General features: G+C 50.4%; 1 protein-coding gene across 1 annotated transcript; it reads left to right on the forward strand.

The window, feature by feature from the left end:
• Positions 1-242: 242 nt before the first annotated feature.
• FES (FES proto-oncogene, tyrosine kinase) lies at positions 243-11,444 on the forward strand. Its single transcript, XM_007945142.2, has 18 exons — positions 243-455; positions 639-812; positions 2,999-3,095; positions 3,236-3,419; positions 5,057-5,194; positions 5,269-5,388; positions 5,539-5,661; positions 5,792-5,978; positions 6,099-6,182; positions 6,670-6,879; positions 7,246-7,368; positions 7,762-7,815; positions 8,634-8,752; positions 9,118-9,212; positions 9,305-9,428; positions 9,657-9,814; positions 10,743-10,865; positions 11,302-11,444. The coding sequence occupies exons 1-18, from the start codon at positions 243-245 to the stop codon at positions 11,442-11,444; spliced, it is 2,469 nt and encodes an 822-aa protein (XP_007943333.1).
• The last annotated feature ends 4,441 nt before the right edge of the window (positions 11,445-15,885 follow it).

The following is a 15,885-nucleotide window of genomic DNA, read 5'->3' on the forward strand; positions in this document are numbered from 1 at the left end:
TGTTTAGGGCTCTGGCGCCACTACTTGGCTTGGGACACAGGAGACCCTGAGAGCTAGTACCGGCCCAGACCGCTGTTCGTTCTTCCGGCTCCTTGTTCTTCTGGCTGTTGTTCAGCAGTGCAGGACCCCACCTCCTGCCTGACTGCAGCTTCTCTTGGTGGGCAGTCCTGCCCGGTTCTTCCACCTCCAGATGTTGCCTTGAGCCCCAGTTATGGTCTCTCTTCTGTCTCCAGCACAGCACCATGGGCTTCTCTTCTGAGCTGTGCAGTCCCCAGGGCCACGGAGCAGTGCAGCGGCTGCAGGAGGCCGAGCTTCGACTATTGGAGGGCATGCGGAAGTGGATGGCCCAGCGGGTCAAGAGTGACAGGGAATATGCAGGGCTGCTACACCACATGTCAGTGCAGGAGGGTGGGGCCCAGAGCCGGGGCATGGGACCTGACAGCCCCATCAGCCAGGTAGAGGTCTATGGGGCCCTAAGCCTGCTCACCTCCTTCCCACACTCCACCTGTGAATTCCGACGGGTGCTGGGTATACCTGCATGTCCCCTCCCTCTCCTAGAGCCCACTAGGGAGGGGTGGAATTGGAGACTTGGAAACCATTGTCCCCCACTCCCTGCCTTCCCCACCCGCTGGCTGTAGTCCTGGGCTGAGATCACCAACCAGACAGAGAGCCTGAGCCGGTTGCTGAGGCAACATGCAGAAGATCTGAACTCGGGGCCACTGAGTAAGCTGAGCTTGCTGATCCGGGAGCGGCAGCAACTGCGCAAAACCTACAGTGAGCAGTGGCAGCAACTGCAGCAGGAACTCACAAAGGTGGGTGAGTGGTGCTGGGCCTTCACTTGTTTACTTCTACCCTGCTCAAGGCTAAAAAGGCCAGTTTTGCACAAGAGCTTCTGGATTTACAGTAAAACTCCTCAGGGCCTGCCCCAACCCTGTTACAGCTTCCTTCTCTTCTCCCCTGACTTGGATTGGCCTGCAGCAGGGCTTCTCATGCATTTTCTTAGCTTCCTACTCTGCATGGGCAAAGAAAGGACTGGGATAGGATGAGTGGGCCCAGGAGGAACTCAAGGTCTGTGCTCCTCTTCCCACACTGCTTCTTTGGCTATGAGTCTGAGAGACAGAGTAATAAGGACTAGTCAGTCTGCCCTTGGCAGTCTACTTCCCTGCCTTCAGCATCTCCTCAGACCTCCTCCCCTGAGACAGTGGTCAAGGACTGGGGCTATGAAGTCTGCCTACCTAGGTTTGAGTCCCTTGATCTAGAGGCTGTGTAATTTGGAACTGGTGATTTATCTGGGTGCTCTAGTCTCCCCATTTAGTGTGCTAATCAGGCCCCCTGCGCTGCACCCCTTCCACCAGCAGAGTCCAGCCTTGCCATGGACCCACAGCAGCCCCTAGTGGCCAGCCTGGCCCTATTCCTCTCCCCTCAGAAGATCATCTAATCCAGGACTCTCCTGTTTTATAAAGTTTTACTGGAATACAACCAAGCCCATTTGTTTTCATATTATCTATGGCTACTATTGGGAGCTCTGGTAGCATAGTGCTTAAGGCATTTGACTGCTAACCAGAAGGCTGGTGGTTCAAACCCACCAGCCACTCCTTGGAAGGAAGGTTGGGCAATCTCCTTCCGTAGTGATATCGCCTCAGAAACCCAAGGAGGGGTCACTATGAGTCAGATCCAACTCAACGGCAGTGCGTATGGCTACTATAGAGCTACAATAGTAGAGTTGTAATTGTAACAGCAAGCCATATGGCCTACAAAAATATATTTACTATCTATCCCTTTAAGAAAAAGACTATGCCTCTGATCTGTTGAGTCTATGTATACTCAGTTACTGATGGGGAAACTAAGGTTCAGAGAAGTGAAATGGAGTTTGCCCAAAGCATTGCAGTGCATAAACAAAAAAGCTGGGATGAGAACCCTGGTCTCAGATTGCCATCTGTTGTTCCTGCCACTAGGAACATAATTTTTTTTTCTTTTGATTTGGGTGAAAATTTACAGAGCAAATTCACTTTCCATATAGTAGTTCACATACACTTTGTCTCATGACATTGTTCACAATTTACCACAATGCAACAGCTCCCCTCCCACTTCCTCCTGATAGTTACCACTTCCCTGTGTCCACCCTCCATGCACTCCTGCCCCCTAAGCTGTCTCCCTGTGCATAAGCAGCCCTTCTTTCTCCCATGATTGTTCTCTCCAAGGAGTGTATCTACCTCAGGTGCATGTTCAACTCATACGCCTGTCTTTTGTTTAGCTGGAAGCCACAGTGTGGGTTCAATTCCAGACCTGAAGGGCAGCTAGGGGCCATAGTCTCAGTGGTAAGGAACATAATTTGAAGGGACTAGTGCAAAACAATAATGTGGAGTTTCTTGTTAAAAAAATTATTAAAAATTTCAATATGGCAACAACAGAGAATTAAACCAAGCAAAAATTAAAACCAAACCAGTTGCCATCAGGTCCTTTCTGACTCATGGTGATCCCATGAGTGTCAGAGTAGAACTGCACTCCAAGGGTTTTCAATGACTGTGATCCTTCAGAAGTAGATCACCAGGCCTCTCTTCCAAGAAGCCTGTGGGTGGACTTGAACCACCAACCTTTCAGTTAATAGCTGAGGGCTTAACTGTTTATGCCACCTAGTTAACCAAACCAAACCAAGCATAGGTGCTTTGTAAGTGTGGGCTCTGTGTGATTGCACAAGTCACCCTGGCCCTCCTGCCACCAAGATAGCACTCTTAGGCCAAGGCAGGCCAGTTATACTTGCCTAGTGTATCCCTTTACCTTCTCCCACACACAAACACAAGCCTGTTTCAACTCAGGTCCTCTGATCCTAACGTCAGTGGCCAGCTGCCCCAGCAGTCATCAGCTGGGCCCCTCCTGGAGGACACGCTTGGGTGTGCTGCCTTCCTGGACTACAGGACTTTCCCAGGCCTTCACCAAGAGCAGGAATTGTGCATATCATGGGGGCCCACTGCTCCACACTGACCTTCTCTCTCCCCAGACCCACAGCCAGGACATTGAAAAGCTGAAGAGCCAGTACCGAGTCCTGGCACGGGATAGTGCCCAGGCCAGGCGCAAGTACCAAGAGGCCAACAAAGGTTTGCGGTTTCCCCTACCAGCAGAGGTGCACTTAAACCCCAAGCCAGTCCTGACCTGCCCATGGGTGCCCAGGGAAGGGGGCTGCCCAGGCCAATGTGCTGTCACCCACCCCCACCCACCCCATACACACACCTGGCAGACAAGGACCGTGACAAGGCCAAGGACAAGTACGTGCGCAGCCTGTGGAAGCTCTTTGCCCACCATAACCGCTACGTGCTAGGTGTGCGGGCTGCGCAGCTGCACCACCAGCACCACCACCAGCTCATGCTGCCCAGCCTGTTCCAGTCGCTACAGGACCTGCACCAGGAAATGGCATGCATCCTGTGAGTCCACAGCCCCTACCACATCCAGAACAGCCCTAATGCTCTGCCACCATGCCCAGAAGCAGGGGCCAGAAAATGCAGTGCTGCAGGTGGTGGTTACGTTATCACATGAGAACCTGGGGCCAGAGATTTCCAAGATGTGGCTCTTAAGCATCTCCAGGGTGGGTGTCCTTCCCTTTTCTCACTCCTGCTCCTGAGGCCAGGGACAGACATCAGCAGGGGGCCCAGACTTGGGGAGAGGAAGGGTGAAAATGAGGCGCACGGCCTAGGCAAGTGGACATGGCTGGTGGTGGCAGGCGTGGGTGGGCAGCTCATTGAGGAGGATATGGAGTGGTGGTTAGAGCTAATTGTATTATCCTGAGGCCTTTTATGGACTCTTATTAGATGTATTGAGCACTATTCTAGGCTCAGTGATGGAGGGTTGAACAAAGTAGATGATACCTATCCTAAGGGATCGTTCATTTTAGCGGGAAGAGAAAATATATAAAGTTAGTGACTGAAATAATGACTAAATGGTAGAGGCAATAAAAGAAAAATAATGCAAGAAAAAGGGACAGAGTGCTGAGGGGGTTACAGTTTTAATTGGCATGGTCTAGGAAAGCCTGCTTGAGAAGATGATATTCAGAGATGAGAAGATGAGGGAGGTGGGGGAATAAACCATAGGGATATCTGATGGAAGACCTTTCTAGAAAGAGGGAACAGCAGGTACACAGGTTTTGGGGTGGACAGTGCCTGAAGTATCCAGGGAATAGCAAGGAGGCCATTGGAACTTATGCAGAGTGAGGATCAGACTGAAGCCAGAGAGGGCTAAGGATGGGGCTACTGGATGACAGAGGTTCCACTAGGCCATTCTGGGTAAGCCAGAAGAGTGACATGATCTGACCTTTATTTTAATGCGATCACTGTGGCAGCTGTTTAGAGAATAGACTTCAGGGGGCAAGGACAGAGGCAGGGACCAGACAGGAGGTTGTGGTCATAATCCTGGAGAAAGATCACAGCAGCTTGGAGCAAGATGGTAGGCAATGGAGGTGGTAGGAAGTGGTGAGGTCCTGGGTATATTTTGAAGGTGGAGCCGGTAGAATTCCTACGGATTGGAAATGAAGTGTGAGAGGCATCAGGAATGACTCCTGCAATTTGGCCTGGGCAGCTGGAAGATGGAGTCGCCATGAATTTACATGGGGAAAGCTGCTGGAGGAGCAGGTTTAGCTTCAACTAGGAGAGTGTGAGTGTCTGAGAGCTGTCCAATGGAACATTTTGAGTAGATGGTTGGATACATGAGGCTGGAGCTCAGGGGAGAGACCAGGACTGGGGTCAGTGATAGGTTGGTGGCCCAGAATCCTAGCTGTTAAGCTGGCTGCTCAGGGCAGGGATGAATGCTTTCTGTACACCAGAAGCTCTGTACATATCATCTCATAGGATCACTGTTATAATGCCCTGAGCCTGGAACACTGATCGTTCCCATTTTGCATACTAAGAAACTGAAGATTAGAGAGAGAGTAAGTAATTTGCCTGAAGTCATCTGGCTAGAACATGGTGAGCTGGAGAGGTCAAACCCAGGGCCAGTTCAAACCCAATGTTGCAGGCCCTGAGCTCCCCAGCCTGATGCCCTTCTGACTAGGGGTCCCATCTGGGGGCAGGAAGGAGATCTTGCAGGAATACCTGGAGATCAGCAGCCTGGTGCAGGATGAGGTGGTGGCCATTCACCAGGAGATGGCAGCAGCCGTGGCCCATATACAACCTGAGGCAGAGTACCAGGGCTTCTTGAAACAGTATGGGTAAGCCTCTCTTCATACCTGCTGGGCACCAGGCCTAATGGCCTATTCCTTGACTGGGTACTGGCCCCCCACAGGTCTGCGCCTGATATCCCCCCCTGCGTCACCTTTGATGAGTCCCTGCTTGAGGAGGGTGAACCTCTGGAGCCCGGGGAGCTGCAGCTAAATGAGCTGACAGTGGAGAGCGTGCAACACACGTGCGTGGTGACTTGGCAGCTGGGCCAGGGTAGACCATGGAAGTGGCGGACCCTGCCCATATAGGGCTATGGCCGGGCGGCTGCCTGCTTGGTTCTGCAGGGATGCACCTGGGGACCTTGGCTCTAATGTTACCCTCCCCTTGTGAGCAGGATGACCGCAGTGACTGATGAGCTGGCCATGGCCACTGAGACGGTGCTCAGCCGGCAGAAGATGGTCACTCAGCTGCAGCATGAGCTCTGGAATGAGGAGCAGAATACCCACCCTCGGGAGCGGTGAGTGGGCTCCACTGGGGCAGCCTCCTGGCCATCCCTCCCTCTCCCTGGCCTATCTGACGTGCTGCTGGCCACCACCTGCAAGCTGAGCCCCTCTCAGTACCCTACCCTCCTACCTGCCCCCTGCCAGGGTGCAGCTGTTGGGCAAGAAGCAGGCACTGCAGGAGGTGATGCAGGAGTTGCAGCTTGCTCTGTGCAGCCAGGCCAAGCTGGAGGCCCAGCAAGAGCTGCTGCAGACCAAGCTGGAGCATCTGGGCCCTGGCGAGCCCCCACCCGTGCCTCTCCTACAGGATGACTGCCACTCTACGTCCTCCTCGGTGAGCCGCCCACCTGCACCCACCACTACCAGCATGCCCACTTGGCCGGGCTGTGCTCCTCATTTTTGCCCTCCCCCTCCCCAAGCCTGGCCACTCGCTGACGTCTGTCCCTGGCCTCAGGAGCAGGAGCGAGAGGGGGGAAGGACACCCACCCTGGAGTTGCTTAAGAGCCACATCTCAGGAATCTTCCGCCCCAAGTTCTCGGTGAGTAGATCCCTGCCTGAGCCCTCACCACTGCCTGGTCTAAGAGGATCTCAGAGAAGTTCCCCTAAACTGTCCCTTTAGCATAGTGTTTGGGGTTCAAACAGTGGTGGTACTGTCAGAGGGGTAGCTCTGCCCAGGCTGCTTTTATTGGGAGCCCTTCCCTTCAGGCTGCACCCAGCACCCACTTCCTCTCTGCCACCCTTGTGTGCCTACCACAGCCTTGATTACCCTACCACTCTCCCTGCTGCTGGAGTGGTTGGGCAGTGTGCCTGATGGAAAGGGGACCAGCTTGGTTTGGGATCCACCAGCCTGGACTTCCCATCCCAGCTCTGCCACAGAGCAAACCTGGGCTAGTCCCTGCTCGCTCTAGAGCCAGCAGTGCTCCACATGCCACTCGGGTGGGTATGAGGATCGATGGGCTTATGGGGGGCCAGTGGCCTCCCACAAGCTGGTTGAGTGATCCCTCCATACTCCTCCCCTGCCTCAGCTCCCCCCACCACTGCAGCTCGTCCCTGAGGTACAGAAGCCCCTGTACGAGCAGCTGTGGTACCATGGAGCCATCCCACGGGCAGAGGTGGCAGAGTTGCTGATACATTCCGGGGACTTCCTGGTGCGGGAGAGCCAGGGCAAGCAGGAGTACGTGCTGTCGGTGCTGTGGGACGAGCAGCCCCGGCATTTCATCATCCAGTCAGTGGATGTGAGTGGGGCTCCTTTCCCCTCCCTTTCTCCCCTCTCCCTTCCCCAAGGGCAATGACTTTGAGAGAGTCAGGAGTAGTGGGTACATCTTAGATGCCTCCATGGCAGATTGAACTGGAAGGGCCACAGAGACCCTTTCTAGTCCCCACGACAGAATTGAAGCTTCAGTCTCAGTGCATGTCCTCTGAGCTCAAGGGTGGTAGAGCTGTCCTGTGCCAGCAGACTGTGTCTGGAATGGCTCTTTTGCAGGTCTCACTGTCTCTAGCCCTAGATAGGCCCTTTCTCCCTGCTGCCCTTCCTCTCCTCTCCAGGGCTCAGGTTTCCCCAGCAATGGGCGCCATTGACCCCAGGTCCCTTTGCCCCACAGAACCTGTACCGACTGGAAGGGGATGGCTTTCCCAGCATCCCCTTGCTTATTGACCACCTGCTGCACTCCCAGCAGCCCCTTACCAAGAAGAGCGGTGTTGTCCTGAATAGGGCCGTACCCAAGGTGAGCCCATGGCTGAACTGGTGGGAACACAGGTTCCAGACCCACAGAGTGAAAGCAGGGAGGGCTTTGAGGGACCCCGTCTAAAGGGATAGACTCCTCACTCCTCCCAAGGTGGCCAGCCTTGCTCTGGGAGATTTGGGATGTCAAGGCTACTCCTCTTCCTTGGGTTGCACACACCAGGCTGACTCTCGCACTGTTGGGATACCTGCCTGGTCCCTGAAGGCTTCTGAGTTTGTGAGCCTGATGGGGTCCAATCCCAGTTTTACAGACCAACAAACCAAAGCTCCAAGAATTAAAAGACACTTACTGGTGGGGGAGATGTTCAGCCCTCTGCAGGGCCCAGCACCCTTTTCCTTCACTGACTTTTGACTCCCACATCTTCCTCTCCCTCAGGACAAGTGGGCACTGAACCATGAAGACCTAGTGTTAGGGGAGCAGATTGGGCGGGTGAGTGCTTCTCTACTTAGCCACCAGCTCCACCAGCCCCCTCACCACCTGCATTTTCCCTGCCCTGTCTACTTCTTTCCAGCCTACAACCCAAGTCACACCTGAAGCCCCACCCTCCAGAGAGCTTTTCTGCCTCCCTGCCTCAGTCTGACTCCCATCTTATACCCGTGATCCCTGCCCAGCCACGGCCATACATAGTCCTCCAGGAAACTTAGTGAAAGGTACCTATTCCTTGGAAGACAGTTCTGTCGCCAGCACCCTCTCCGCCACTACCTTTGGGCTCTACCTCCCCTAGGTGTTCTTGTGTGCACAAGGAGCCATACTCTGCTAATATGAGTTGTAAGATACACTTAAGGTCCCTGAGTGGCTTAAATAGTTCGCACTCGACTGCTAATCTAAAAGTTGGTGGTTCGAGCTCACCCAGCAGCATCGCAGGAGAAAGCCTGGCAACCTACTGCCAAAAAGATTACAGCCAAGAAAACCCGATGTCTACTCTGTGGCACACGCGTCTCTATGAGTTGGAATCAACTCATGGCAACAGGTTTTAGAATATGCTTAGGAAAGAGATCACTTCCCTAAAAATCAGAATACTTTTCAAACCAAGTGGAAGTCGTGTTTGGGTGTTCCACATCTCTTCTCTTGGTGAATGTGGTGGAAAGTCTGAGATACCTTCCTTTGACCATTTATCCTTACTATCTTGGTCCCCCAGGCAGGGTGTGGACTGCTAGAGAGCCAGGGGGCACTCAGTGAAGAGGGGGTGGGGACAAGGGGAAGAAGGTGGTTCAGGGAAGACTGGTAGAAGCCCAAGGCTGTTTTAGGGGAACTTCGGGGAAGTGTTCAGTGGACGCCTTCGAGCTGACAACACCCTTGTGGCTATAAAATCTTGCCGAGAGACGCTCCCCCCTGACCTCAAGGCGAAGTTTCTACAGGAAGCGAGGTGGGTGATGGGATCTTCCTTATCATAGGTTCCCCATGTGAAAGAGTTCCTCTGCATAGCACTCCATAACTGTTTGACTTCTGTGGTCTCCTTCAGTCTTCATGGTCCCCTGTGCAGGCAATGCCTTCTCTTATATTGGGGAATACATTGTATGGAATAGGGGGGACGAGCTTGGAGAGACCCAGTGACCTGCCTGAGGTCACACATCCTGATCTACTGGCCCCAGATGCCAGGTTCCCCTCCTGCTGCCCTTCTCCATCCTCCACCTGCTTCCCTGGGCATCCAGGGATGAGGTGGGGAGGCGAATGTGCAGGCCCCAGAGGTGGGACCAGGCCTTATGGCACCTAAGCAGCAGGGCCCTACAGGATCCTGAAGCAGTACAGCCACCCCAACATCGTGCGTCTTATTGGCGTCTGCACCCAGAAGCAGCCCATCTACATCGTCATGGAGCTTGTGCAGGGTGAGCAGGGGCTGCTGAACTTGAGGGATGAGAAACTCCACCCAGCCAAGGGGCCCCTGAAGGAGGCTCAACAGGGCTTCTCCTGCCACCAGGGGGCGACTTCCTGACCTTCCTCCGGACAGAGGGCCCCCGCCTGCGGGTGAAGACTCTTCTACAGATGGTGGGGGACGCAGCTGCTGGCATGGAGTACCTGGAGAGCAAGTGCTGCATCCACCGGTGAGTGCGTGGGGACATTTCAGCCCCTGACACCACACCTGACTGGAGTCAAGAGGTGCTCCTTGTGCTCCTTGGACTCTTCCTGTCCCCTGAGTGCCAGGCATCAGCTCTAGAAGTGGAGCTTTCCTGTCCTGCCTGAATCCGCAGTGCTCAGCCCCAGCTAGACAGGTGACTGGGGCTTTGTGGACATTGGTTTAATGAGCCCTCCCTCTGCCCTGCCTTACCCAGGGACCTGGCTGCTCGGAACTGCCTGGTAACAGAGAAGAACGTACTGAAGATCAGTGACTTTGGGATGTCTCGGGAGGAAGCTGATGGGGTCTATGCAGCATCAGGAGGCCTCAGACAAGTCCCTGTAAAGTGGACTGCCCCTGAGGCTCTGAACTATGGTATGTGGTCCTTGTCTTCTCATGGCTGCAGGGCTGGAGGCTAGGCGTGGGTCCTGTCACCCAGTGGCGATATGTCAGTCTCCTAGGGCTGCCATAACAAAAGGCCACAAAGTGGGTAGCTTTAAAGAACAGAAATTTATTGTCTCCTAGTTCTGGGGACTAGATGTCCAAATCAAGGTCTCAGCTATATCAGTTCTTTTCTTTTTTTAAAAAATTTTTATTGTAATTTGGGTAAAAGTTCACAGAGCAAATTCATTTTCCATACAGAAGTTCATACACATTTTGTTTCATGACATTGACTGCAGTTCCCCACAATGTAACAGCTCTCTTCCCACTTCCTCCTCATAGTTACCTCTTTCCTGTGTCCTTTCCTATGCTTTCCTGCCACCAGAGCTATCTCTCTGTGCAGATACTGCCCTTCTGTTCTCCCATGGTTGATTGTTCTAAAGAGTGTATCTGCCTGATGTAAATGTTCACCCTATATGCCTGTCTGTTGTCCAGCTGGAATATGTCAGTTCTTTCTGAAGGCTTTGGAAGAACTATTCTGTGCCTCTCTCCTAACTTCTAGTGGCTGCTGTCAACCCTTGGCATTGTTTTACTGCTTGAAGATGTATCTTCACGTGGCATCTTCCCTTGTGTGTGACTCTGTTTCTGTGTCTGTCCTCCTCTTAGATAAGACACCGGTTATACAGGACTAGAATCCACCCTACTCCAGCATGACTTCATTAACTTTACTGATAATATATTCAAAGAAAGGCTCTATTTCCCCAGTAAGGTCACATTCATAGGTACAGGGATTAGGACTTTCATATATCTGTTCAGGGGCACAGTTCAATCTATAGCATGATCATTAAGAGCTCTGCTCTCCTCTGCCTGCCTCACTCTACCCATGTGGACAGCCAGTCACCCTGCCTTACTTCCTCTGCAGGCCGCTACTCCTCCGAGAGTGATGTGTGGAGCTTTGGCATCTTGCTCTGGGAGACCTTCAGCCTGGGGGCCTCCCCATACCCCAACCTTAGCAACCAGCAAACTCGAGAGTTTGTAGAAAAGGGTAAGGAACCCATCTGCATGTCAGCAGCCTTCAGAGCCAGGCCCTTCTCCCAGGGTTCTAACTAGACTCTTCTTGGTCCCCAAACCTTCCCAGTGGGGCAGAGTAGGAACAATCCTGTAGCTACCATTGAGTGAGCATTGAGTACCCTGGGCCATAGGTTATTTTAGTTACTCTTCACACCACATGAGGTGGGAATTGATATGTCCCTTTTATAGACTGGAAAACTGAGTCTTGCAAGGTCACACAACTAGCACATGGAGGGATTGAGATTAGAACTCAGGCCTCTGTGTGTCTTTGGGGCCCTTGATGAAGAAGCATGGTTCTTTAGGAACAGTGCATCTCAAGCAGCTCCTGTTGCTCACAGTTTTTCCCCAGGGGCTGGCATAGGCCCTCAAGCCCTCTCCTCATGCCTGATATCCTATGCCTATCCTCACAGGGGGCCGCCTGCCCTGCCCAGAACTGTGTCCCGATGCTGTGTTCAGGCTCATGGAGCAGTGCTGGGCCTATGAGCCTGGGCAACGGCCCAGCTTTAGCACCATCTGCCAGGAGCTGCAGAGCATCCGAAAGAGGCATCGATGAGGCTGGGATCCCTTCTCAGGCCAGCAGCCTCTGCAGACAAGACTGTGCCTCTTCACCAGCTCCAGCTCGCTCCACTGGATGGCTCTTCGCAGTCCCACATGCCAGCCGCCACTTTCCTTGCTGCCAACTGGGATGCGTGCAGCTCCTGTCTCCTCAGCCTCACTGTTGTGCCAGGGCTTCCTCTCCTAGGCAGAAATAATAAAACCACTTATGCCCACCAAGTGCTTGGCATGTGTGCTCCTCTGGAAGGACTAGAGGGCCTGTACTGTGGTCGGGGGGAAGGGGAAAGTGGATTCAGGCAGGATTTATGGGGTATAACTGACATGATTTGCTAGCCATTTGGATTTGAGACATGGGGAAGCAGGACAGAAGATCAGGGTGATATACAAACTTCTGACCAGAAGGTGGTGCCATTCCCTGAGAAAGGATCACAGGAAGCTAAGCAAAGTTGTGGAGGATGGTGAGTTTGAGGGACCTGTGGAGAGGTAGAATCTTGACTGGATAGCAGTGAGGTTTTTTTTTTTTTTTTGTAATGGAGAGGTCAGGTGTACTTCATTTTATTTACACTTTGATGTGTCACACTTCACAGATAATGCCTTTTTTTTTTTTTAACACGTTGAAGATCTGTAGCAACCCTGCATCAAGCAAGTCTGTTGGCGCCATTTTTCTAACAGCGTGTGCTCACTTTGTGTATGTGTCATATTTTGGTAATTCTCACAGTATTTCAGACTTTTTCATAATGTTATTGCACACTTAATAGACTACTACAATATAGTGTAAGCATAACTCTTGTAAAAAAATATTGTGATTTGGGTGAAAGTTTACAGAGCAAATTCATTTTCCATACAATAGTTTATACACATTTGTCTCACAACATTTACTACAGTCCCCCACATTGCAACAGCTCTCTACCCACTTCCCTGTGGTTACCTCTTCCTTGTGTCCTTCCCTCCCATGTACTTCTGCCCCCCCAAGCTGTGTAACCATAACTTTTACATGCACTTGGAAAACAAAAATACTCATGTGACTCACTTTATCACAAAATTTGCTTTATTCCGGTGGTCTGGAACCGAATCCAGAGTATCTCAGGTATACCTGTAAGTGTGGAAGCCCAGGCAGAGATAAAGGCTGGTGATAGTGGTTTGAAGGTCATTAGCTTATAAATGTTACACACTATGCATGTGTAGGAGCACTGGTGGCATAGTGCCTAAGGCATTTGACCACCAACCAAAAGGCTGGCAGTTCAAACCTACCAGCCACTCCTCGGAAGATTGGGCAATCAACTTCTATAGTGATACCACCTCAGAAACCTAAGGAGGGGTCGCTATGAGTCATGTCCAACTCAATGGCAATGAGTTTGGGGTTTTTTTTTTTTTTTTTTTTCTTTTTTTAATGGATGTGTATGATAATCACGGAAGATTCAGGAAGAGATTAGGAGAGAGTCAAAGGAGACTAAGGTGGCTGAATGGAAAGAAAATGCTTCCCAGGAACTCCCACTGAAATCTATAAAATCCTGTGAAACATTTCCAGCAGTAACAGTGAAGGTCAAAAAGATAAGGAAGTATGCACAAACTGAAGAAACAGAAACTGGGGAGGATCTACAGCACAAAAGAACAAAGGATTAAAAACTCAAAGGCTAAATGGCTATCCCTCAAGAAAATTCAGGAAATACTTGGCATCTATGGCAGTGCCTAAGGCATTTGACTGCTAACCAGAAGGCTGGCGGATCAAACCCACCAGCCTCTCCTCAGAAGGAAGGTTGGGCAATCTACACCTGTAGTGATACCCCCTCAGAAATCCAAGAAGGGGTCACTGTGAGTCAAAACTGACTCAGTGGCAGTGAGTTTATTTAGTTGGCTTATTTTCAATGAGAGTCCTATAACCTGGTTGGGTCCCTGGGTGATGCAAGTGATTTGCACTTGACTACTAACCTAAAACTTGGGGGTTTAAACCCAACCAGCAGTACCACAGAAAAAGGCTTAGGTATCTGCTTCAGCAAAAATGACATCCAAGGAGACCCTACAGAGCAGCTCTAGTCTAGCACAGGGGCCATCGTGAGTCGAAACCAACTCTCTGGCAATGGGGTTCGTTTTCTTGGTTTAGTACTTGTTTAAACGAGGAAATCTAGTGAGAATGTAATTAGATTAAAATATTAAGAAGTCAAATCATGTCTTCATTGGAAGTGGTAAAAAGCAAAGTGAAGAACTGCTTCTGGGTATGATGTGGTAGATGTCTGCAGACCACTCCCATTGCAACAACTAGGAAAAATTAATAGTTTTAAAGACAATGGAGAGTAATGGAAGAAATGACTGAATGAACTAAAGTTTCAAGGAGGAACGCCTTTCAAGGTGAGCTGGTGGTGGATGGTGGATGGCTATTTTCTTCCCTGGGGCATTTGCTGATTTGAGACATCACTGAGAATCAGACTTGTCCTAAGCAGAGAGCTTCTACTCGGAAAAGAAAAACCAAAAGCTTTTGGCAATTGCAGGGACTACACTATGGATTGAAAACAAAAGGAGCCCAAAATGCCAATCCATTTCTTCCCATGGAACATTTTGCTGAGTTCTCTCTAGGGCAGTGTGGGAAACAGAAGGGGCCAGGCTGGAAAAGCAGGTCCCATTGACTTGCAGTGTTTAGAGAGGGAGGGGACCTAAAACAAACTGATCTCCCCCTGAAAATATTTGCCAGTTTTTGAATCTGTGTGAGCTGGGAGCCCAAATAGCTGACCTCAATCTCTAAAGAGCAGAACTTTAAGGGCTGATGGAGACAGACTGACCAGGCTTTTAATCGAAAACCCAAGAAAGCACTCCTGAGGACCGGGGCAATCCAGAGGAAGATGGAATTTTACCAGAACTATAACTCTGCCCCAACTAACCTAGCTCAATACTCGTTACACTGAGGTGACCAGCTCCTCAGGGACCCCTCTTTGGGGAGAAAGAGAAGAATAACATAATCTAAATCTTGTACCCTTCTTTTATATCTGATACGTGACATACAACAAAAAATTACAAAATATGCACACATATGCAAAAAAAGATTAATGGGACCAATATACAAGAGAAAAACTAATAGAAGCAGACCTACAGATGATCCAAATGTTGGAGTGGCAAGCAAAGACTTAAAAATAACTATGATTAGTATGTTAAATAGAAAAAAGTTGGACCAAAAAAAAAAAAATAGATGAATATATAAAGTTGGAATCTATTAAAAAGGAATCAAAAGAACTATGTAACCAACCCATTGCCGTTGAGTTGATTCCAACTCATTGCAAACCCTACAGGACAGAGTAGAACTGCCGATAGGGTTTGTTAGAGATATGCCATGTCATCTTGCGTGGCTCTTCCCGGTTCTTCTTCATTCCCTACTGCCCCGCCCAAGATCATAAGTCAGTTAAAGGAAATCGAAACTGAGCTTCCTGCAAAGCGCGAATTTTAAAAGGCAACATAGCTTCAGATTGGTTAAGACTCCTTCCCCCAGCTTTGACGTACAACCTCCTAACCCTGGGTCTATATAAGACCACCCTCTCCCCTGCTCGCTCTCTTCTTCTCTTCTTCTTCTTCTTCCTCCTCCTCCTCCTCATCCTTCTTCTTCTTCCTCCTCCTCCTCCTCTTCCTCTCTTCTTTCTCTTTCTCTTCCTCTTCTTCTCTTCTTCTTCCTCTCTCTCTCCTCTTCTTCTTCTGTCCTGCCTCAGCACAGGCGCCCTTTCGCCTCTTTAAATAAAATCTCCTGTCGGGTACCCTGGTGGGTAGCATGGTCATTGAGTGCCGATGCAGCTCTAACAGGGTTTCCAAGGAATAAATCCTTACACAAGCAGACTGCACATCTTTCTCCCATAAAGGATAATACAGAGCTGAAAAATAACATCTCTGAAATTACAAACTCATTGGATGGGTTTATTAAAAATTGATAGAACTGAAGGCTAAATCCAGAATCATAGAGACTAGACACACCAGAAGATAGGATTAGTCAAGTTGTTGTTGTTATGTGCCTTCGGATTGGTTCTGACTCATAGCAACACCATGCACAACAGACAAAACACTGTCCAGTCCTGTGCCATCTTCACAATGGTTGCATGCTTGAGCCCATTGTTGCAGCCACTGTGTTAATCCATCTTGTTAAGGGTCTTCCTCTTTTTCATTGACCCTCTACTTAACCAAGCATGATGTCCTTCCCTAGGCACTGGTCCCTCAAATAACATGTACAAAATACATGAGATAAAGTCCCACCACCCCATAATTCAAAGGCATCAATTCTTCTTTGATCTTCCTCATTCCTTGTCCAGCTTCCACATGCACACGAGGCAACTGAAAACACCATGACTTGAGCTAAGAACACCTTTGAACGTCTGAACTTGAGGGTTAATATAGAAAGTATCTAAACTGAAGCACAGAAAGGAAAAAAAGAATGGAAACAACAGAGCATAAGAAACATACAAGACTCT

The sequence above is a fragment of the Orycteropus afer genome, unplaced genomic scaffold, assembly GCF_000298275.1.
Source record: "Orycteropus afer afer isolate SDZICR_OR568_19922 unplaced genomic scaffold, OryAfe1.0 scaffold00132, whole genome shotgun sequence".
Lineage (NCBI taxonomy): Eukaryota > Metazoa > Chordata > Mammalia > Tubulidentata > Orycteropodidae > Orycteropus > Orycteropus afer.